Consider the following 24,817-nt stretch of genomic DNA (forward strand, 5'->3'; position numbering starts at 1 on the left):
ACAGTAATTCTAATCAACATGTTCCTGCAACCATGCAAAAGTCACTTTGGAGAAAAGTGTCACCTAAATGAAAAAATCTAAACAGAAAATTCCCATTTTTAATGTATTGCAATTTCCAGATTATTGACACCTGAAACTCTGAACAGGGCGACATGTTAACAAATGAAATTCTTTGCTAAACTGATGAATTGCTAAAAGCTAAAGACTGCTTTGTATGTTCACCCTGTTTGTCAGTGTTGTGTGCCATCCCTGAATGTGTCCCTCTATTATTAGGTATTCATTTCCATTATTAATTAACATTTAATTATGTATTTGGGATTTATTTTTGGGGATTTATATTTTAGAATTTAACACATATTTATCTATACATATATTACACACATATATACGTATATATGTTATATATAACAACACATATGTGCATGTATAGTATATATACGCATATACATATATGTGTATTGTTATATATATACAGTATGTGTATATGTATATATATATATATATATAATATACAGTATGTGTATATATGTGTTATGTATGTGTGTATATATATATGCATGCAGCCTTGCTTCTATTGAGAAGCTCTTTCTCTCTCTCCACATATATGTATATACATATATACTGTATATATAGTGGCACAAAGCAGTCTCATGAAAATGTACTTGTGATAAATTTTCTTCACATCTTCAAACCTTCCAAAAAATGTGAGTCAAATGAAAATTCTTTCCAAAGAAAATAGGAAGAGACACTGCAACGGTGATGCAGATATATAAAAGATACAAGATTTTGTTGCAGTGCTGAAAATATGCAAATGGAAGAAAGAGCAAATTTGCAGCTCCATTTCAGTGAATAAATATAGAGTCATCTGTCAGCATAGTCGACTAGTCTAGACAGAGCTGACATACACGAATGAGTTGACTCTTAATAAACGCAGCCTTGAGTTTCTACACTAGCTGGAGGGCCCTTAAAATTCTCCATGTGAACTGTTGGAAGAGAATACATAAACAGTGAAATACATCGTTTGCATCCTATTTTAGTGATGCCCGAAGGTCTGTCGTTTTGTCTTGAAATGTGGACATGCTGATTGACGTTTTGACGTTTGCGCGTTTTCTGGCGTCTGCTGAGCTGGAGACGACAACAGGCTGGAGACACTAAAGAAACCTCCTCTACATGGCCGAGCAGAAGAAAGGTCACCTACCGGAAATAAACACCGAAAGACGGTTTCAAATGTTGTGCAGTACGGCGCATGAAATTCTAGTCAGTCTCAAATATCAGATATTGTATTGCACCACCTCTTCTATTTCAGTATGTCCACTTATTTATTTACTTTTTTACCTGCTTATTTATATGTGTGGGAACTGTATGTACTGTATGTATGTAGGCCGTCCGGTACATATGTATGTTGTGTATTTTATGCTGCTGCAACCAAAATGAACTTCCTTCTAGGATTCATTCATTCATTCATTCATTCATTCATGTAGCACTGAAGAAGTCCATATGCAGTCCTTTATTGTAGGATAACATAAGATACTTTATTCTCATTGTATGCAATGCAATGAAATTTTGTGTAGAAACCTTCAGAACAACAGCATCAGAAAGAGTAGATAGATAGATTAAAACTTTGAAGTCTTCTTTCCTTTGAAACCTTTGGGGGGGTGGTGGATATGGGAGAGTAATGAAGGTGGCAGCTGGCTTTAAATAATCAAGAACAGCGTTATGATTCAGTTCCACGTTCTCTTATTGTGGAAGATATTTTATTCCGGAAAGTACTGTAGCACCTAGTTTCATGTGGATTAACCAGAATGTTCCGTAGTTCTTAATGGTTCTTTGAGCTGTCATTATAGGATGTGTATCGTACCAGCACAACGTCCCAGGGAATGATACATGAGAGCCCTTTTACGCCTAAATACCTTTCATTCCAGAACATACCGTACCACTTAACAATTCCATACTCTTCCAATCCAGAATGACTCGTACTGCTCAATGGCTCCATGTCCTGTTACTGCAGGAAGTATCACACCAGTATATTCAACAAAATACCTTTCATTATAGAACGTACCGCAGAGCTCAACGGCTCCATGCCCTCTCGTTCCAGAACGTGTACTACACGACCACGCAGCAGTTACACGTGGGCGTCCTGAGCCCGACCATCGATGATGATGACAACAAGTGCCTGGTAGACGTCAACAGCAGGCCGCGGCTCATTGAGTGCAGCTACGCCAAGGCCAAACGCATGAAGCTATACTGGCTCTTCACTCAGGTAAGCAACTGGGGCACAGATGATACAGCTTACTAAGATATAGAAAAAATGTGGCAAGTACAGTATATTGTTGTATATACTGTACAGTATATGCAGCAATTATTTCCTCTAAAAGAAGAGCTTTGAAAATATGCAATGATTCATACATTTTGCCTGTTATTAATTAAGCTGTAATGTACATTACCTACATGCTGGAATGTCATTTATGACCAAAAAAGTGCACATAACACATAACATGCATTTAGGAAGGAATTGAGGAATTTCAATGCTATCCATTTAAAATGGGATGTATTGGGATGTATGCAAGATCTTAATTTTTGCGCGGCTTTCAGATAATCTTTATTATGAGAAAATAAGGTTTGGGAAAAGTATGGTGTTTTATCTATTATATATATATATATATATACAGTATGTTCCCTACATCTGTGAATCCTGTTAAGGGTTTATACTGCCTTGTGCCCTTGTCCTTTCAAAATTGGCTGAAGATGATTGCGTGATTGGATAAGTGGTTATTAATAATTGATTCGTGGTTGCTGTGCCAACAGGGAGTGTCATCCAAAACTCTGCTGCCTCATTATTATAATTCTACATCCAGTGATGTGGGGTGTGGGCAGTAAATACACACTAATGACTGCTCATTAAGTCATACTCTAATAGGGGGCAATGTCAAAATAAGAAATTATGAGCCTTCAGAGAATTATAGGAGAATTCAGTTCATTGGCCTGAGATCAGTAGTCCACGAGTGTGTAAAGAGAAGGGTACCAAACATAAACAATGTGTGTGTGTACATATATGTGTGTGTGTGTACTTTTTTTTTTAATCTTTTTTTGCATCCTCTGCCAATGTCCATCTCAGTACAATTAAATGTAAAACTCTTGATGTTATTTATAACAGACTAAGATACTTTTTTCCAAACATGTAATGCACTGACACTGGTTTTATGGCTGATATTTCCATGCCAGGCAAGCAACTTCCCTGCATAAGGTTCATCGCTTTCATTACTATTATGCCATCATACGTACTGTATATGGTGTACAGGTGGGTGCCACGAGAGCCTAAATTCACAAGGGGCTTTGCCTCAACTGAGGGTGCACTATAGTATATGACAAATATTAATTAATTAACTAATTAATTAATTGATTAAAATTACATTGTCGTGCATTCTAATGTAAAATAGTTATATGCCATTCTTTACATTAAAATATTTTTTGCCTCTTTTCCCAAGCAATGAGAAGGCCTGAAAACGTGGAATGGCTCTCTAAACCGCTTCCCAGCTTTCCGAGAGCCTGACAACAGGCACATAGCTGAACGTAAATTCACTTTTATTAGGCCACTAATACGGTCTTTGTGTGTTGGTGCCTTTACTTTTCAATACATACGGGAATTTCTTGTACACCGCTGCCTGGATATGGGCCCGCATGACCTGATTGTGGCTCTTTTGCTTTTCACTGTGACTTCTCACATCGTCCAAATGGAAATATTTCTGCTGCGTCGCCATCAAGAGGCTTTGGCTGTGAGGGTGAAGATCTCAGAGCATCTGGGGCCTCTATGGTGGCTGGAGCCTGAGTACTAATGGAACCTGAATTACACGCCGTAATGTGGCGCTGTGAAATTTAGGTCCATTATCGCATAGTAATTGGGCTCCTGGACTGCTCGCCTCGACTCGGTTCGGCTCAGGGGTGCACCGTGTCATTAGAACGCCGCACTCCTTCCGTGTCCTCCTTTTACGAGACCTGGGAGAGCTTACCATGTGCTTGTTGAGAGCTTCTTCTTCATCTCGCTCAAAAAAGGTGGAGGGGGAAAGGGGGGCTTGACTCTTTTTACACAGCAGAAACTGTGAATTAATGATGAGGAATTTCTACGAAATATCAGCCATTTGACCCCAAGGGAGCAGTGTTTACCGGCAATATCAGGGCACGGTTACGTTCAGCAGAGCTTGCAGAAGAGGTACAAATAATTGTTTTGCTGCATTTTGCTGTTACACCGTCCCACGCTCTTTATCAGTACAAATCCATTTAGGGATTGCAGTTCGCATTTTAAATAAATACGTTTCAACCCACGGCTAAGTTCTTTAATTGCCATATACTTGTATATTAAACATGCGCAACTGTGTGCCGGCGCCAAATTAAATGGCTGAGCTGCACATTTAGCTCTGTGCGCAAACCTCAGTTGGCTTCTCTGAACTTTCTCACTAAAACAACACTGTTGTTTCTTCAGACGAAAGGGGTTATTATAATTTTATGCGGGAGGCTGAGAGAGACACGACTGGTTCGGTGAATGTTAACAAGCTCGTCGGACTGGGGGAACGCCGAGGAGCGGAGCGTAATTGAATATGTCGACTTGGAGAGAGGACGTCTCTAGATTTATCACAGTTTCTTTTGGGGAGGGTTGGCCTGAGGGGGTTGCAGCGTGACACACGGTTGCGTGAGTGAGCATTCGGGGCGAGTCTGACAAGCTGTATAATCCCAGCACACGACATCATCACTCAAACATCAACAGGGGCATTGTACCGTGCTGCTGAAACCAAGTTTGGAATTTTCATGTTTCGCTCCACACGGTAAAGGCATGGGTGAGATGTGAGGCTTCCCAATGGTCAATATCGATATCGAAAGCAAAGCTGGAAGAGCACACACGAGCTTAACGAAATAGTTATACGGGTGGTTCCCGATTTACGTTGAGATTACGTTCTGCGAAACCCATCGTAAGTCGAAAATGCGTTTAATACACCTAAACTACCGAACATCATGGCCTAGCATATGCACGATGGCCATTACGGGCTTGCTGCCTTCATGCTGGGCAATTACTCTTGAGGAGAAACTCAAGCGTAATTGCCCTCCTCTTCTTCCTCCCAGCAGTAGCAGGAGACACAGATGGGCGTTTCGTACACATGATGGATGCACAAAACACAGCGTAGATACAGGGGGTATCAGTATAGCGACCGAGTGGCACGTTGGGAGATGCAGATCGCTGCCGCTTTCCAGCATCACGACAGAGTATCCCACCGCATATCTCTTGTCCGGGAAAAAAAATCTAAAATCTAAATCTAAGTGTGGTTTCTACTGAATGTCTATCGCCAGCTCACCGTTGTAAGTCGAAAAATCGTAAGTTGAACCATCGTAAATCAGGGACCACCTGTATTTCTTGTAACTTCACGGATGCATTTCAGCTGGATGTCTTCATCAGCATTCACGATGGTTCTCCACTGAAAGAGCACTTCAAGCACTTCATTTATCTCATTTCGTGCTTTTAACAGAAACCAAATTGACGCAAGTCTATGTTGCTAATCATCCTGATGACTTTGTCATAACTTCATCATCTCAAATTCCCTGTACTGTACTATACGAACCATAAGGATATATAAGCTGTTAAGATGCATGCATTGTATAACAGGGCTGTTATATTTGTTCACTAATTCCATACATTATTCACAGTATAATACTACTAATATATAATATAAATACATTACAGTATTATAATATTTTCATGCAGCAGAATTTATTCCATTTTCATTTCTAAGTCTGTTTTCTTACACATTTTCTTTGTAGCACCACCACAACACTCACTTTTTGACCTCTTGCCATTCTAAATTAAAAGTAATTTGAAGGGAATCTTAAAATTGTGCAAGTAAAACATTCTTGGAAATAAAATGCAATCGATGGTAGACACACAGATTGAGTCAATAAGAAATATGCTGCCTGCCAATGTTTTACATACAGCAGCTAGAGTGGTTGTGACTAGATGTTACAACCAAACGTTGGGAATCAGAAATAGTATAATAAAGTTAATTTGATGGTTTTCATAAGTCTGGATGATTGTAAGTCATGTGTGTCGTAACTCACGGAACACCTGTAGTATGATTACTGATAATGCAAATGTTGTCTGAGAATTGTTTTTTTTTCCATAGAGATACAATCAGGTTGGGGGGGCGCGGGGCGCAGTGGTGCAAGCGGGCTTGCCCGGGTCCCGCTCTCTGGTGGGTCTGGGGTTCGAGCCCTGCTTGGGGTGCCTTGTGATGGACTGGCCTCCCATCCTGGGTGTGTCCCCTCCCCCTCCAGCCTCGCGCCCTGTGTTGCCAGGTTAGGCTCTTGTTCGCCATGACCCCACTCCGGACAAGTGGTTTCAGACAGTGTATGTGTGTGGGTGTGTGTACAATCAGGTTCTGCACATTCTTTTCTTTGGTAGTTGCTCTGGCCTAATTTAATCTCAAAGCCTAAAAAGGTAAGAAGTACTGAGCTTAAAATGCAACATTCATTTTAGAGGAACCCAACATTAACTGGGTGCTGCATGTAATTTTCCATTGCAAAGGCATCTGTACATGCAAAACTAAAAAGTGACGACAGTCAGGAGCTTATTTAGAAATTCAGTGGCTTCCTCTAGAATGAAATATTGATGATTCAACTGCTGAATTTGATTCAGTTACTTATACATTTGTAATTGCATTACATTAAATGACATTAAAATCTACTTTGACTTTGATGATACATCTGAAAAACATGTCTGTATCTGGAGATATCCACAGCAGAGGAAAACTGCAGACTGAAAATGTACCTCCAGCACTCCTAGCGTGTGGCCCTGAATCCTGAAATTGCCATGAATCTGGAAGTCGCTCTCTTGGTAGAGTCGCAGGCTGTGGTCTTACGGACTTGCTGTGATATTGTACAATGAATACCTGTTTCTGGCCAAATAATACCGTATTTAAGTTTTGTAACTGGATTCAAGAGACGTGCCCACATATATGGGGAAAAGTGCCAACGTGTATAGAAAAAGTATGTTTTCAAGAGGACTGGCAACACTTTCATTTAGATTTTGCATATTATTACTTTTTAAAACAATGGTAAATTTGCTAATATCAGTAAAACAATTTCCTTTCTGTTTGTAAACCATTGATAGACAAACCAAATTGACATGTTAGCAATTATTTTAAAGTGCTCTACCACTGTGATGGTAGAATTTAATGTTTACAAATGCATGTGACTTGTGTTTTGGCTAAACACTGTGTATGAAGAGCACTGTTGGCAGTGGTCTTCTAAATGACTATTTTATCTGTTAACTGTCAAGCTTAAGATGAAAGGGAAAACCAATAAGACTCTTATTCTTCCGCAACTCATGTTTGAATAGATCAAAATTGATGTCGTTGTCTGAAACGGGAGAACTGCAGACAATCAGATTGATTCCTCATGTTCCCTCAAAGGATTTTGCCCAGGATTGATTTCTAGTAGGAATCCAGGGTACCAGTCCTCATGAACTTTGCTGTTGGTCTCCATGCAAACCATCTGCATACACTGCAACTGTAGGACTGCAGGCATGGCAAACTGTACAGTGTATAATGAATAAGCAGAAAATGCTGTAGAATGTGCCTTTATTACCCATATATAAGTCATGGTTGTGTGTCAGAGGAGTTTGTGACAATTCAGAGCAATATAAGGTGCCTTAGCACTCAGCATTGTAGAAGAGTTTTGGAAGGACACTTAAATAACAGATGCCCTAAGAGTGGACAAAAAAGGATGGTTAGATCTCAGGAGAGTATGGTTACAAGTTGTGGTTTAAAATGCTCTCTGCATCTTTGATTTATGGAATAGTTCACGGTAAAATGATTGCTGTGAGTAGGGGGTTAACAAGATAATGGAGGATGTGATCACGTAAATCAGTACTTGAGAGCCGTAAGATTGCTATAGAAATTGTCTTAGATGAACCGCTGTGAAAATGTAATTTTTTTGGTCATAATGTTAAGTACCATAGGCGCGTGGCCTCACTCACCTCCGCTGAGCACCCCCATCTCACACTAGTTCAGAGCCCACATTTGAGCCCAATGACCTTCAATCACATCCTTAACTTGACTCTAGTTTATTCTGGCTGAAAGAGGGAGATAGTTTTGATTGCAGCTGGGTAAGGTGTGTGCCCAGCAAAAAAACATTTGTTTATTTTGCTGACACATTTCCTCAAAGCAGCTTGCTATGATTTTCCTATTTATACAGCTGGGTAGTTTTTACTGAAGCAATTTTAAAGTAAGTACCTTGCTCAAGGACGTTACAGCAGTACCTGGATTTTAACCTGTGACCTTCACATCCAGAGGCAGGAGCCCAAACCACCCTCTTCAACCTTGCCTTTTTTAATTCCAGTGATTCCCAAAGCCAACCTGGCAGCAGTGATGACAAGAGACCTCTCAAATTTGAGTTTTTTGAAAGATTGTGCCAAAGATTTATTGTGTTCTCTTACAGTATTGAAAATGCTGACTGTAACCGGAGAACTGTACCTTGTACTTTGTGCTATTTAGAGCAGCATTGCTGGCTTGTCAATACATCTGTATGCTCCATCCATCCATCCATCCATCCATCCATCCATCCATCGTCGACAACCGCTTGTCTCGTGCGGGTCATAGCGAGCCGGAGCCTTACCCGGCAACACAGGGCGGAAGGTCGAAGGGGGAGGGTACACACCCAGGATGGGATGCCAGTCCCCAAGCAGGGCTCGAACCCCAGGCCCACCACACAGCAGGCACTGGCTGAACCTGCCGCACCACCACGCCCCCCTCCTCTGTATGCTCCTACTGGGGAAAAAAAAAAAAAAAAGCTGAATGTTAACACTGGAGGGCGCAGTGGCGCAGTGGGTTGGACTGGATCTTGCTCTCCGGTGGGTCTGGAGTTCGAGTCCCGCTTGGGGTGCTTTGCGACAGACTGGTGTCCTGTCCTGGGTGTGTCTCCTCCCCCTCTAGCCTTACGCCCTGTGTTGCCAGGTTAGGCTCTGGCTCCCCGCGACCCCAAATGGGACGAGCAGTTCAGAAAGTGTGTGTGTGTGTGTGTGTGTGTGTGTGTTAACACTGGATAACATTGCTATTGAAGCAATGGGATGCAGGCTGAGGAAAACAGAGAAGCTGCATGCTGCTGAGCTGAGAGCCTCTACAGTTGTGGAGGCTCAGACCCGAGAGATGTGAGGCCTCATCATCAGGTTCTTCATGTTCCAAACAGAACTCTGCATATAGTCACTTTAAAGAATGGTCTCAAAAATCTTTCAGACACATTTCTCTCATGGTCTCCTCACTACTCCATTAACTTTCATTACACTATTGGTTAAAATACAGGTAAAATAAAAAAAAAATCATTCCTTGTCAGTTCTATACACAGCTATTTGTGTAATGTTTGAGGACAAAAATGATGCTATAGAGTAAGTTACCGTACTTTGTGAATGCCTGCAGCGATGGAAAAGCATCTGCCAAATAAATAGATGCAAATGTAAAGGAAAACTACCAAAGGAAAGTGACATATTGGAAAGGCACTGGCAAACAGCAGGCAGCTGTCTTAACAACAATGCGAGGAAGCTGGAATTTCCACCGTCACCAAATTACGGGTCATTGCAAACATCCTGATCTCTAGAAGAATCACCGGGGTGAGATGTTGGTAAAGATGAATTGATGCTGTGCATTTACAGTAGGTCCAGAAAAGTTCCAGAATGGAGCTATGTGCACAAAATTAGTGTGCGCTGTAATTAAGCGATTAAATGTGTAAGTGTGTGTAAAATGATCCACTGTGTGTATAACTAAATTAATGTCGGGGGGGAACTTCATTAAGTGATTTGGAAATCTGCCTGCGCGTGGCACTTCAGTTTCAGTGAGTTAATTTTACACGTTCTTGATAAGTGGATGAGAAAGGCATAATGACAGAATACATTGTTGGGATCCTTGTATTTGATTAGGAGGAAAAGTGTCATTTAAGAGGCTCCAAAGCATCTTAATATGTCCTTATGCGGTACATTTTGACTGGAGATGCTCTGGAATCTTTGTTGTAGCCTGACTGCGTTTCCTTCTCGGTGGGAGTGTACAGTAGGGGAGGCTTGAAGAAAGTTTGCTGGTTTGAGTTGCTGGAGGACACTGCTGTTGTACCCTTTAGCAGATTACATAAATTAATTGCTTTGTTAGATAAACTGCTTTTTAAATAATGAGAAATCATAACGTAAGTTGGGTTTTTTCACTCGGTGAAGTGAATCGAAACAAATAAATGGATCTGGAGAAGAAGTCCATGAAATGAGTAGAACGTAGAGCGACGTAGCTAAACATGTATGGTCAGGGTAAACGAAACGCGATCGTGTCGTTAAATGTTGCAAAGATGTTCACCGAAATCCATTGCGACCCTAATTCGTGAAAAGACCCTGCTTTGTTGTTTTATTTATGATTCGTCTTTAGTTTGTCAACAGCGTTGGAGTTATTTCCAGGCTGCCCCCTGTTGTAAGTAATGATGAATCGCAACTTGTTTACCTGTTCGATTTACGGCCCCGCTGGATATGCTCTTACTGAGTCACTACAAGCTCTGCACTATGAAGAAGACTGGATGATAATTAGATGGGTTATTCCGTGATATATACCATTTTGGCCTTTTTGTTCCGTTTTGAAGAGTGCCTTGGACTTTCTGTTTTGAGCTTACATCTTTTAACTATACTATTTGGTTAGCTAAAACCTGCAGAAGTTAATTTCACACAAAATCGACAGGGAAATAAAGTCTAATCGCGGCTGTTTTCTTTGTGATAAAAATGCCTCAATTTGGTTTCCATTTGGGGGTAGTCTGACTATTCAGGTTAGAGCTGATTAAATTATGTTAATGACTTTTTGAAAGTAAAACCTCTAACTCTATATGTATTCTGCCCGCACCCCCACCGCCAGCTTTGAGCTTTGGGGTATAAGATGCTGGAAGCAAAGTATCTGTTCTTGCATACCTTAAATATCTTTTAAATTACCTACCAGAGTTGCTGTTAATGAATATGTTTAAAGCTCAACTGGGTTGTGGTGTGCACAGCAGTAGCTGTTAGAATGGGGGATGTAAAAGGTCGAAAGGTGACAAGGATGAAGTATTGCACTCCAGACTGTACCAATGACAGTCACGCTGATGAAGGCATGCAGCCGAAATGCATCCGTCAACTTATAAGAACAGTTTAAATAACATTTAATTTAACCTTTATGCTTTTCAGGGAGGTGCCATCCAGAACCGGAAGTCAAAGCGATGCCTTGAGCTTGTGGAAAGCGGTGACAACGAGTTTGGTTACCAGCTGGCACTCCAGAAGTGCTCTGGCCAAACGTGGACAATCACCAACCTGCTGCCTGGCAGCTCCTTATGATGGAACCTGGACCTCATAGAGCCATTCTGAATCCTGGCTTTTTTTCCCTCCTTTTTAAGCTTTTTTTTAGACAATAGATGAGAAGTGCGTGAAATCAAAGACGACTCTTCGGGCACTGTGGTTTCCCTCTGTTTTTTCTGATGACGTCCTACAGTCGTCGGGGAGCACTTTTTTTGAGGTTTTTGTGCGTGTGACTAAGCCACCGTGTTCAATTTACACATCGCAGCTCGAAAGATTAGGTTTTCTTTCAGTATATTTTGTGCCCTCTTATGTTGACTTGAATGTTTTAATGGACCCAATACACTCATGTAACTTTTTTGCTACTGTGTAGCATGCATCTGAAGTGTATCCTACTGTATTTAATTTTCTAGTGTCTCAGGTTTGTAGGTTGAGAACATAAGGAAATCAAGCTGAACTGGAGTATAGATATATATGTTGGAATATAACTGACTGAAGATTTGAAACTATTTTCTAAATGTTAATATCATGAATATTTATATCTCACAGTAAACGTACCGATGGTAAATACACATGCGCGTGTGTTATTTCTGCTAATAAAGGTTATGAACAGAGTCGGTGCATGTAGACTTCAGGAGCATTTTGAACAACCTTGTTCATGGAGTAAAGAACCTATTTTATTTTCTCAAATCACATTACATGGAAAGTTAACGGTATTTTTCCAGGATTATACATTTTTAAGTTTCAGAATGATTTAGTGGGCTTTACTAGGAACAAAAGTTTTAAAAAAAATGTTATAGCAGTAACAAATGCATATTGCTTGGTGTGCTTTGATCTGGTCGCAATACCAATGTAGTTTCATGCTCTTTTAAAACAGGAATAGCTGGAAACCAAAATGTTCTTGCATATCTGAAGCTAATGGAAACCTCTGTCATTATTTAATCATTTATTTGACATACTTCTTCAAAGCAAGCTCCCTCCTTACAGTGATTTACTCATCTACTGTATACAGCTGGGTAATTTTTGCTCTCTCAGTTCAGGGTCAGTATATTTTGATATTTTGCTCGGGGGTCTCCAGCTGGAGCACCGGTTTGGACCCGAGTCTTTCAGCTGGAAATTGTTGGAGAAGGTGCAAAGCAGGTGATACTGTACTTAAGACTTTTAGCAGCAAGTAAATACATTGAAAGAGACATTGCAGCTGTACTCTTGGATGTTTCCTGAACGGCTTAAATATGTTTAAGTAAAGGCACTTTATTTTTTTTTTTTTAAACAAAACTTTTGATGCTTATTTGCAGTTTCACAAGACAGCAGAATACTTGAGAAAAAAGTGTCAAACCTGCCATGAATCCTTTTAATTCTGCAGCAAACCAGAGCATGAGAGCGAGCAGCAAACGATATTTTCGACATGTCGTACCTCATTAAAATCTACATTTATTCCAGGCCATGGATTGCTCGTCATGAAATATGTATGTAATTCCACTTTCAAAGCTTTCATAACCTGCAAAAGCAGAGTAATGAAATATATTTGGAGCTACCCTTTCTGTCTGCTCTGACACATTAAAGGTTCAAACAGTACTGATATTACAGAAACATGGAACTACTATCAAAACATCTTTTTGCATTAGAGTGCAAAATATCGTATATATTTCTCTCTGGAGTCAAACTGGAATTTCAGAGTTACATTTGGCTCCGTGTCTACACAAACAAAACACAAGGACATTTTAATTGGCACGGAATAACCTTATAAACTGATCCATTTTGTACAACGGGATGGTAGGATCCCTTTGATTGCTGTGATTCATATTTCAAACGACATCATTGCAGCCAATCACATGGTTATTCAACCATGATAAGGCATAATCTGCCGACGCGTTGTTCCAGTTCTTCTTCGGCCATTCCGTCTGAGCACATTACCTTAATCAATTTATATACAGCAATCTTCTCCTCCTATGATAACTGTCAGTCCTTTAAAAATCCACAATATTGCTTTAAATGTAAAATTCAGACAGCTATGCCAAAATGAAAAACTACTGTAAGGGCAAAATGAGATGCTTCTCACGGGCCTAAAAATGAAGTAGTCAAGCAAATGGCAATTTATAGAGTTTGCACAAGGTGAGTGTCTACAAAACCTCTGGGCAGAAGCAGTGATTCATTCTGCAAAAACAGCTGAAGGGGAGCTAAAATAAATAAATAAATGGAGAACTGACAGCATAGCAGCAGGATGAGCTGTTGTTGGCCATTTGCTAACTTCACACAATGATGAACTTCAGCCAGAAAGACAGAATATTAGTCATGGTCAAATAAACAAATGTTTCAGAGAAACTGGGTAAGGAGATGAATTTTTAAGCTCAATTCTGAATTTATAATGCTCTGTATTTCACAAAGGACACCACAAATTTTTGTCAGCCAGTGTTATGAATGAATGAATGAAACTTTGCTAATATCAGAGGGAAATTAGTGTTGGTTGCAGCAGCACACAATATACAGCATAAATCATTGCACACATGCATATATATGTTTATACATAAGTAGAAACATATGTGTTTAAGTAAAAAAAAAATAAGTACCATATATAAATGAAAAACAGCTTCTTCCCCAGAGCTGTGAAATGGCTGAACATTAACTTTTACTGTATTATACTGTATTATGTATTTATCTATTTATTAACTGTTATCTGTTTAAACTTTAATTTTTATTTTTATATTTTAGTGTTGTGTTTTTTATTGTTGTTTAAAGAACTCCGGGAGTACCACTATAATTTCGACAATAAATTCTTAAACTCAACTCAGTTCAAGTAGAAAAATAAGTTATCAAGCAAAATAGGTCGAGAAGTAAGTTCTTGATTGAGGTGAATGAAAAATGGCAAAAGTGTTCCATCCTTCTATTTGCATGATGTTCAAGCCTTTTGCGTTGTATCATCATTGTTATTTATTTGTTCATTTAAATTTATTATGATAGTTTTGAGAGGATCATACATGTTTTTGTAGGAGGCCTTGTATTGTATTGCAGGTTCGTATGTAACGCATCGTTCCCTTGGATTTCCCTGAAACCTGGAGGAACAGATCCCGGAACGAGAGAAATAAATATAAGGAAATCAATTACTATCCCCCGAAGTAAGTCCACTTTATTTTTATGTCATCATTAACCCCAGGTTCGATGCCGCCGCCTAATTTAACACGTTTGCCGAGCATGTTCCACCTTCTGATTAAGGAACTTTGCTCTGCATTATGCCAGGGATTTGTATTTGTCGACTTGGCCCGATTTACCGTGTTCTGCATTATTTATTTTGAACATAACCCTCAAGACAAACGACAGTGATTACCATGTCATGCGGAAAAAAGTGTGAGCTCACATACAAAACGCCTAAACCCCAGACCGAATAACTAAATTACAGCCCTGCCTTGTGCTACGTCCTCGATTCATTCTGGGGGTTTAGACAAGGGCATTTCAGAGTAAACAAGTCTGCAAATGGGAAATGTGTGCGTGTGCATCTCACTCTCTTGTTTGACAGGGAATTCAAAATGGACCCTTGAGTAGAAACATTGCAGGCAAAAGTACCGTAGTAAATATGACAGGTTTGGATTGGAACAGAACCGATGTCAAAGGCCAACATGAGTTAGTCACTGAAGTGGTCTCTGCAAACAACTATTTATCAGGGCCTGGTGTGGGTTTTATAGGGCAGGGCCTCTGCCAGTGGGACCTTGCATCCTTCGCTGAACCATAACTATATTTTTTGATTTTTGGGAGCAGAAAAAAAAATCACACTGTTGGTGTTCGCTGGGTGTGGGGGCACAGGAGCTGTGGGAAATGGTCAACGCTTTCTACACCGTGATGTGCTCCATCACTCTCTGCTGTGTCACTGAGAATTTTTGGCAGATTTTTACTTTTTTAGAATTTTTTTTAAATCAATGTATGTCCTGAGGGGTGCGGTGGCGCTGTGGGTTGGACCACAATTCTCCTCTCCGGTGGGTCTGGGGTTCGAGTCCCGCTTGGGGTGCCTTGCGATGGACTGGCGTCCCGTCCTGGGTGTGTCCCCTCCCCCTCTGGCCTTACGCCCTGTGTTGCCGGGTAGGCTCCGGTTCCCCACGACCGCCTATGGGACAAGCAGTTCAGACTGTGTGTATGTGCACGGTCTCATTCCTCTTGTCTGCTACACTGTTATAACCCCTCATCACCTTTCCCCCGTAATACCTCCATCAAAGGAAGTAGTACACATAATTATTTGTTAAGATCATTATGGTAATTGTAACTATATCACTACCATGTTCAAGGGTACTATAGCAGGACTGGGATTAAAACCTGCAACCTTTAAATTGAAAGGCAGCAGGTCTGACCATGACACCATGGTCTCGATCGGAACGTTATCCAAAATTATCAGGCTCCAATTCCATCCCTTTTCAATGCAGCCATCAATATTCCAGTACTGCAGTGAAAAGTGCCCTTGTCTAGAAACAGCCTTTTCAACTTTCTGCACGTTCACAATACACTAGACCCTATAACCCATAAACATTACAACCAAAATATATCCTTGAGCTTAAACAAAACACAATAAAACACGGACCCCACTAAGTGGATTATCAGAAATTATGCACGCTGTTTATTTATTTATTTTTAAATTACTGCGCAGTTCATTATTTAATGGAATGGAACAAATTTTTGATTGACGGCCCAAAACTTGTGGGTTAGATTTTCTCTGTGTGTCGGAGCGTGTGCTCAAGGGTGCAGGACCTAATCCATCCAACGCTATATTGGTATCTCAACAGTTCTTTCGTTGCAGGAGATCATTACATGAACAGTTTCTTATTTTAAATGACACGTCCCAGTTGGACCATAATTTTTAGACTGTCAGTATACTGAGGGAGGCACAGCGGTGCAGTGGGTAGCGCTGGAGCATCACGGTTCCTGGGCTGTGCGTCTGGACACAGTTCAAATCCAGCTCAGTATGTGTGCAGTTTGCATTTTCCCTTCACACCCTATATGTCCAGGGTAGACTCAGTGGGATCAGTGGCTCCCAGCACTGGACTAGCAGTTATTTATGGATCGATCTCAGTACACTGTGTGTTCATAATGTGGGTACAAGTTTGTATTATGAGATATATTCATGGTGACTGTGGTTCAGGGAACGAACACAGCGAAAATGTGCCCTGGGGGATGCAGTGGACCTCAGGACCTCAGAGCCTTAGGAGGCGTGAGGGTAGAGTGCATGGGAGTGCAACACGTGTGAAGTTAAAGAGAAATACACAGAACATCGGTGGATATAGCGGTAAGAAACAAACTAAGTTTCCTTAAGAATCACACGTCTGCAACTATGTCTCTCTTACTCCTAACGTAATTTACAAATAGTATTTTCTCTGAGATGTATGTCGCTTTGGAGAAAAGCATCTGCTACGTGAATACATGTAAATGTAAATAAATGTAAATATCTCACAGTTTTCTTTTCCCCACAATATAAACGTCATTCATGCGGACAGCTTCTCTGAGAACTAGGCAGTGCTGCAAAGCACCAACGTGCAAAGCCTCTCGTTTGCTGCTCTCCACTGGATGTGGTGCCGGGATGTAAGGAGAACCGGAGCCCAGTGGCAGGGCATCGCCCCGACTCGGACTGACAGCTCCTGCCACCACGTGTGTGTTAATTATGAGCCGCCCATTGATACGGATGTTAAACCATCACAGAGTGGCCTAATTAAAAGCGCCCCCTGTGGGAAAAGCATGCGATAAAATCATCCCTGGGTTTAAGAGCCAGTATTGGGACTTTGATTGGCAGCTCAAAGGGTACGAGCACAGAGATGCTCTGCGGTGCCGGAGCAGCAGTTGATGTCACTTTGATATGACTGTGCACGTTGATAGCAGGAGATCACTGCAATGCCAGTAGGAACAGCCGCATACTTTAAAGCTAATCAAAGTCCAGATATGACATAGAAATATAATAAGTACAGTAATTGGATTTTGACTGGATATTGAATAACCAAGTAAAAAAGGGTGACTTATGTTTCATTGAATTTTTTTTCCCCTCATTTGATCTGTTCTGTTTTAATGTTTATTATAGGTGATCATTCTTTATGTGCATATCAAGGAAAATTCATTTTTATGAAGCTGGAAGTGAGAGGATGTGGAATCAGGCGCTTGAAGAGTTTAAAAAGCAATTCTTTTTCCCAGTTAAAAAATGAAATTGCCGGAATTAAACCTCAGGCACAGCAGAGTAATAGAAACAGGGTAATAGAATGTTTCACTTAAAACAAATATGTGCATTCTGAGCACTTTTACAGGGCAGAAAGGAAATTCTTAAAATAAATATCACTCATTAGTTTACCTGTTTACACATTAGCAGCTAATTGGGATGATCAGTTTTAAATTGCACTATAGTATCTATTTGCTTGAATTTATAGCAGCTCATCTCCCTGTCACCTTCTCCATGACACTGCCACCATTAGCCTTTTATTTCATTTGTTACTGACATCATTATTGACCATGACATTAGCCCTGCATTGCCTTTATATGACCAACAGAGTAAGATTAATATTAACCTTTAATTAAAGTGATGTTGCAGCACAAGACGGAGGACCGTGGACAGGTGATCAAACAGTTACGATTTGGAGACATGTAAGGGGGTGACACTGGCTGCACAGCAGACCCCCATCATGTAACATGTGTCAATTTCCTCTGCACCTTGACAGGAGACTCCCACCCCACCCGTATTTCCATGGTTATGGAGATTCTACCTGGAAGACAAAGATGCTCTACTCCCAGGAATCAGAGCACATGGGGAAGCTTCTAAAACTCCTCCATGGTCCTCCCAGTGTAACTCCTGACTTTCTTTTCAGTGCTATCTGTGGAGAAGCCGAGTGACAAACAGGTTTGCGAACTCCAGCAGTGAAGACTTTATATATAAAAGCATTGCTGGTGTTTCTAGTTGAGATCTGGGCAGCACCTAGCACTGCATCAGCCTCACGGCGGGGGCAGTAGGTGGCGTAGCAGTTAAAGCTCTGACTTTGAAGGTCTGCAGTTGAAGCCCTACTCTTGCTCTTGTGTCCGTTGTTCAAGATACTTACCTTGAGCTGATACGGTAAAAATTACCTTGCTACATAAATGGATCCATCTCCTCCTTTTTCGTGACCATGGACAGATATGCTACATGCAATGATGGGAACAGCAATGACTGGCAAAGCAACCTCCAGCTCAGTTCTCTTCATAAAACACCAATGATAGAGCACATTCTCCACAGAAAGGATCCCGTTCTCACGGCCTTCTCCAGTGTACTTGTGTACATTTGTTTATTCAGATGGGGCTCCTATCCACAGCCCCTTCTGGGGAAACTTGGATAAGCCATTGTAACAGTCCATCTTTATGCTTTTCTCCAAAGCAACTTGCAGTGATTTACACATTTATACAAGTGGGTAATTTACTACTCTATCAGTTCAGGGTAGGTGCGTTGGTCTAGGGTAGTACAGCAGGATGTGGGTTTTAAACTACGACCTCTGATTCCCAAGGTAGGAGTTGTAACCACTACACTCCCTTCTGCCTCCTATCACCACCACCACCACCACCTTTCTCCATTCACTGTAAGGGGAGCAATAACAGAGTAGAACCCCACAGAAACACCCAACGCACTGTGACACACAACCTTGAAATGACCCAACAGGCCAGGGTGCTGAATGAAGACTCAGCTGTGGAGCTGACTTTCAACCACAGAGCAGCTGGACTTTACAAATATTTAAATTAGTTCATACATGAGAGAATCTAAGCTCAATAACACTAAAAATGTAATTAAATGAACTTCCTAGGTTGTCCTGGAGATATGGTTAATTTGTAAATGAGAGCAAAAAGCCTTGTGGAGCGAGCGAGATCATTAAGCGTCCTCTCCGCCGGAGAGAGGGATTAGCACGGTGATCCTGGAATCGCTCCAAAGTACAACAGATTGGTAAGACAGAGGGGTTTTTAAAAGCTTCGGTAAACATTTGCGAAATATCTAAAATCTGCTATAAATGTTTGGCCAGATGAATTTAATTGTCGATCTCTGCTATCCCACTCCGAAGAATGGACTCAGTCCAGACATAGAGGACAGACAAGTTTTCCTAAGTCAATATTAGCAGAGGAAATTGGGGGTGACATCACAGGGGTTATAATCAGCTATTTTTAACATGACATTAACCCTGTATCATAAACAATGTCACATGCAGGACATTAGTTTTGTGCTCCTTCGCCTGTCTTGCGTGTAGCTTTCTGAAGGTGGGAGAAAGGAGGACCAATTAAGGAGGATGATATTTCAAGAGCATCGGGCTTGATATCAAGGTCCAGATTAATAGGGCCGGTTATTGGCACAGTCGCCGGCCGTTTTTCATCCGCAGATAGAGCAATGAGGTCGAATATTACAACTTTCAATATGTGTTATACCTCCGTGTCACCGAAGCCTGAGAGAGGGAGCTGTGATAAATCACAAATCTCATTTCATGGGCAATCCTTCCACCCAGGAGGATTTGTCTAACGCTTGATGGATGACAGCACAAACACGGGGGCCAGTGAAATATAATACCATCTATGGACATATTTTAATTAACAAATTCCAGGCCACCTGATCCGCTGACCAGTTCTACTTCAGACATATGCAGATATAGGAGAAAAAAAAAAGTTTCAGTGCATAAAAACAAAGCACTTGATACAATCTAATCATGGTAATCATTACCATTTTTTACACTATGTGCCTGCAGATGACTACAGAAGTAATTGCGACAGAACATGTATACAGAAAACATGCATCTTGTTGATTCACAATCATTTTACCAATTTGGTTTTCCTTGGGATTTGACCTGTTGTCCTTTTTCACCCTTCTCTGGGACCTTCCGTTTTCCATTATAATTTTTAACAGCACCAACAGATCATTTCCATGCCACGCAACATAATCGAAGGTAGCACTATTTTATTATAGTACTGCCTAGCCCTACGTCGTTAATTGGTTCCAAAGGGCATGGCTTAAGTTGAAAAATGATGGAAAACTAAATAACTCCTTTAAAAAAAAAAATTCGATTTAGACCCCCATAAGCCTCTAATAAGCATTGGTCACTGTGGCACGCATGGGTTTGGATTGGGCGAAGAGGGACACGGAGGCAGCGTTCATGAGGAACGATTTATTCGAGTACCGGTACAAGGGAGATAATGCTCTAGGTCTGAGGACCCCATTTTTTCCAGGATCTGCGCTTACGGCTAGCCTTTCCTGCCTGCGTAGTGTCCGCCCCGTTCTTTCTAGAACGTTGGCAGCCACAGTCAACCCATCATGTCCCCCCGAAGTGCCCCCAGTGGTTACAGACATTATTTACAGATTTCCCAGAATGCAACTATTTACACAAAACCAGTAACGCGGGTCGTTACAATACACACACACACACACACACACACACACATTTTCAGAACCGCTTGTCCCGTACGGGGTCACGGGGAACCGGAGCCTACCCGGCAACACAGGGCGTAAGGGGGAAGGGGACACACCCAGGACGGGACGCCAGTCCGCCGCAAGGCACCCCAAGCGGGACTTGAACCCCAGACCCACCGGAGAGCAGGACTGCGGTCCAACCCACTGCGCCACCGCACCCCCTCGACGTTACAATACACTTCAATTAATGCTAAAGTAAAGAAAAAACAAAAAAAATTTTTTTTAAAAATGGCAGGTAAATAAGACAATATTTTCTTATTTTTAAGCTTTTAATTGATTTTACAGATTAAAATATTTTGTTTTATATATTTGAACGTTTATTTTTATTTGATTTTACACTTTTTTGTTTTAAGTGATTTTAAGTTTTTAACAATTTTTAATGTTTTCGGCTGACCAACATAAAGTCGCATCAGCCGACTGAAGACGAATTGTTTTTCTCCATATATATTTAAAAAACCGACGTAAAGTTGAAATCGACGCAACACAAAACGACGCAGGGCGAAGTATTACTGTATTGTTATTAGTAGTAGTAGTAGTAGTAGTAGTATTGTCCTTATGAACAGTTGCTTAGTACTATTGTTATCATCTTATAAGAAAGGTTTTCTAATAGTATTATATAGTTTAATACTATAAACAAATAACAACAGCAGTAATAATCATCATTTTTATCTTTCTTTGTCGTTGCTTTTAAACTGAAATGTTCACTATGCGGTGTGTCAGTGTTTCTGAGCGAGCCCGGCCTTTGCAGCATGTTTCTGTTGGACCCGCTGCACGGAGCACCTGGGGCGATCTGCTGAAAAACAGCTCTGCCCAGTGCCGGCGACAAGGCGGTTAAGAGTAACCTGCCATCGTACCAGGGTCGACGGGAGCGTTTATCTCTCAGAAACGGTGGAGGACAAGAATGGCTCTGCTCTGCTTTCCCAGGGGGTCCTTGTTCAAGATGTTAGCCAAAGAGTTCTGTGTCCCCGTCGGAAAAGGACGCCTCTCACTGGAGCGTTGACCCCACAGCCACACTGTAATAGGGCTGAGCTGAAAGCTGTCTCGAACTGGAGCCCACAGTGCAGAGGATTTTAAACCCGATTGTCAGCACATGTCTGGGTTTACCTCAACAGGGACCGCATATCTGGGACAAATGGAACAGACATGTATTTCGAGGTACTGCAGAGAGCCACACAGCGCTGAGCATCTGATAATCGTTTGTCTCCAGACAAGCTCAGCTGTCACCATGCCTCCCCAGTAATGTCATCAACCGCGGTTCCTGACCTAAAGCCTCCTCCAGCCTCACGTAAAGACCCCTTTATTTGTGTATTTATATATCGCGCTCACTCACTTTCATTAACCCCTTGCCCTTGTCAGGGTTGTGGCGATCCAGAATCTGTCCTGGGATCACGGAGCACGAGACAAAGAGGGGTGCACCCTGGATGTGTCACACTCCATCACAGCACGTATATATTTAGGTCTGTACATTTATTTATACCTATTCCAATTCCACTTGGTGAGTCAAGCTGAGTCTCCCTCTGGGATTAATAAAGTTTTATTTATTTATACTTTGATTATTCTCAGGGATCAGAGCCGCAGCACATGCACTACAACATGCAATTCTTATTACTGGAAACCTATTGAAAGTGTAGTGTATAATATGATATTGATCACATCTGTTCATCTAGCTTGCACATTTCTCCAAAGCAACTTTTCCATTTATTTTTTTGTTGGAGTAATTGAAGAGACGTACCTCGACCAGCTGAAAATTAAATTTAGTCCTGGTCTTTCGCATCCAAAGGCTGCAGCGCTAACCACTGCGCCACCTGCTGTTGCATTCGGGCATCATCCACTTGCATGGCACCAATATACATACTCAGAAGGCAAATGGGAGTCCAAATGGAAGTAAAAGCCTTTCTATTCCATGCAATGAAACACAGGGCAGCTCAGGTTGACGGCTCCCAGAAGGCTTTGGCTGCTGTGGTGCTGCTGTTGGCGACAGACACATCGCCGCTAAGGGACAGAGTTGGTTTTTGGGAAGATGAACTTTAAGGTCATGTTAAGAGCCCTTGGGAGGTGGAGAACTGGGGCGGATGGGGGTTCTGGGAGCAGGGTGTGTGACGGATGCAATGCGTGCCACTGTGTTTCTGTTTTCATGAGACAAGAGATGCTGACCTAAAAGCCTCCAGTAGAAGTATTACGCGCAGTTTTTTTTTTCATTGAAGTCTCCCATTCAGAATTTATTACTGGTGCCATGAATGCATAAACGGTAGAATGTGGAGGGGGTGTAAAAGTGGAAAATCTGTGAAAGAACGAGTTCAAAGGAGCTAGAACTCATTGTCCTTTGGCATGGCCATTGAAGTGTATTGTTCTACCAAATAACCTGACTTGCCTTTCCATCCAAGTGGTTATTTTTATGAACCATTATTTATGTGACAATGTTATGTCTATACACTTAATTACTTACAATTTTTTTGCCTATTTATACAGTAAGGTAAATTTTACTGTGTCTAGGTATGATTAAAGTTACTACAGCAGAGATTTCAACCTGCGGTCCTTCGATTAGAAGACAACAGCGCTCACCATTACACCACCTACTGGCCCAACTATGCTGATGCTAAAACTGTTACTGAAGTTAAAGCCCTCCAAAGAACTCCTCAAAGTTTCTTGACGATAAATGGAGGACAAAAGAAAGGAAATATCCCAAGACAAAAGCACAAGCCTGAAATTACCAGGAGATGAATTTGCTGGAAAATGTCCTCAAACATGATTATCATTCTAATGAGACCACGCTGCGTGTGTGAAATACACACATTATGTGTATCATTTCAAAGTGTAAATTCCTGTAAACTCTGTGAAACCTTTATTAAAGTGGAAGACAACCAGGGTGGAAAACATCCTTGTCAGCGCCAGCTATGTGAAAGCAGGAGGAAAAACCGTCTCCTTGTCATCTGTACATCTGCTGGAAACTTTTTTATAAGTGACCGCATTTTATGTCCATACCATTAGTTTGAGTTATTCTTCACTTTCCTCAGGCACCATATTGCCTCATTTTGATGTGTGTTGGTATCTGGAAGAATGAATGTCTGCACAACTAGCCATATCCCTCATGGAACAACTTGTCTCTGATGTATGATATGCATCAGACTGCTGGTTGAGACTGCCATGGTCTTGAGAAATGATAACCAGTTGTGTGACTAGTAAAATGACCCCACAGCATGATACTGCAACCTCCATCCTGAACATTGGGAACCACACAGGAACAACTCGTGCTCTCAGCATCACACACCACAAGAATGAAAAACAGCTTCTTCTCCAGTGCTGTGAAACAGCTGAACACTGCCTGATTATTTTATTAAATTGTATTATCTAATTATTTACTGTATTATCTATTTAAATGATTTAATTTTCTATTTTTATACTTAAATGTTTGTGTTTTACATTGTTGTTTAAAGAACTCAGGGAGTACCACTATAATTCTGTTGTATTGCAGGACAGTACAATGACAATAAAGTCTTCAATTCAATTCACACACATGTTGTCTGAGACAGCTTGTCCAAGTGGGGTTGCGGCAAGCTGAAGCCTAACCCGGCAACATAGGGTGCAAGGCCGAAGAGGGAGGGGACACACCCAGGACGGGATGGCAGTCCATCGCAAGGCACCCCACGCAGGACTCAAACCCCAGACCCACCACACAGCGGGACTCGGCCAAACCCACTGCACTACCGTGCCCAACTCAATTTGATTTGATTCAGTTCAATTTAAATTCAATTCAATTCAAATTCAAATTGTGTCTTACAAGTACTGATAGCAGCTGGACCCAAATATTTCACACTGCTCCATGAAACCACCTTCAACTCCTCAAAAGTCTTGTTTTTTGCCCCAGGCCAATCTGGTTACAAACATTTCACTGGCACTGTATACAGCACACTAGTACAAGGGATAGTTGCAGCACTTTTCCAGGTTAGTTAAAGTAACTCTGACACCACAGGCTCCAAGTAATTTAATCTTTATTGCATTTTTAAATAATTTGCCTGCTCAAAATGAACAATGTCAGTTGTCTTTATTGTTTCTCTTCACTTTTTAATTCACTC

General features: G+C 41.2%; 1 protein-coding gene across 1 annotated transcript in view; it reads left to right on the forward strand.

Moving 5' to 3' along the window:
- galnt18b (UDP-N-acetyl-alpha-D-galactosamine:polypeptide N-acetylgalactosaminyltransferase 18b) overlaps positions 1-11,984 on the forward strand; it is a 94,776-nt gene extending 82,792 nt beyond the window's left edge. Inside the window, exons 10-11 of the mRNA XM_018752378.1 lie at positions 2,096-2,260; positions 11,216-11,984. Of these exons, the coding sequence (XP_018607894.1) occupies positions 2,096-2,260; positions 11,216-11,362 (312 nt within the window). The 3' untranslated portion in view covers positions 11,363-11,984. The remainder of the gene's footprint in view (positions 1-2,095; positions 2,261-11,215) is intronic.
- The last annotated feature ends 12,833 nt before the right edge of the window (positions 11,985-24,817 follow it).

The sequence above is a fragment of the Scleropages formosus genome, chromosome 11 (genome assembly GCF_900964775.1).
Source record: "Scleropages formosus chromosome 11, fSclFor1.1, whole genome shotgun sequence".
In the NCBI taxonomy this organism is placed as follows: Eukaryota; Metazoa; Chordata; class Actinopteri; order Osteoglossiformes; family Osteoglossidae; genus Scleropages; species Scleropages formosus.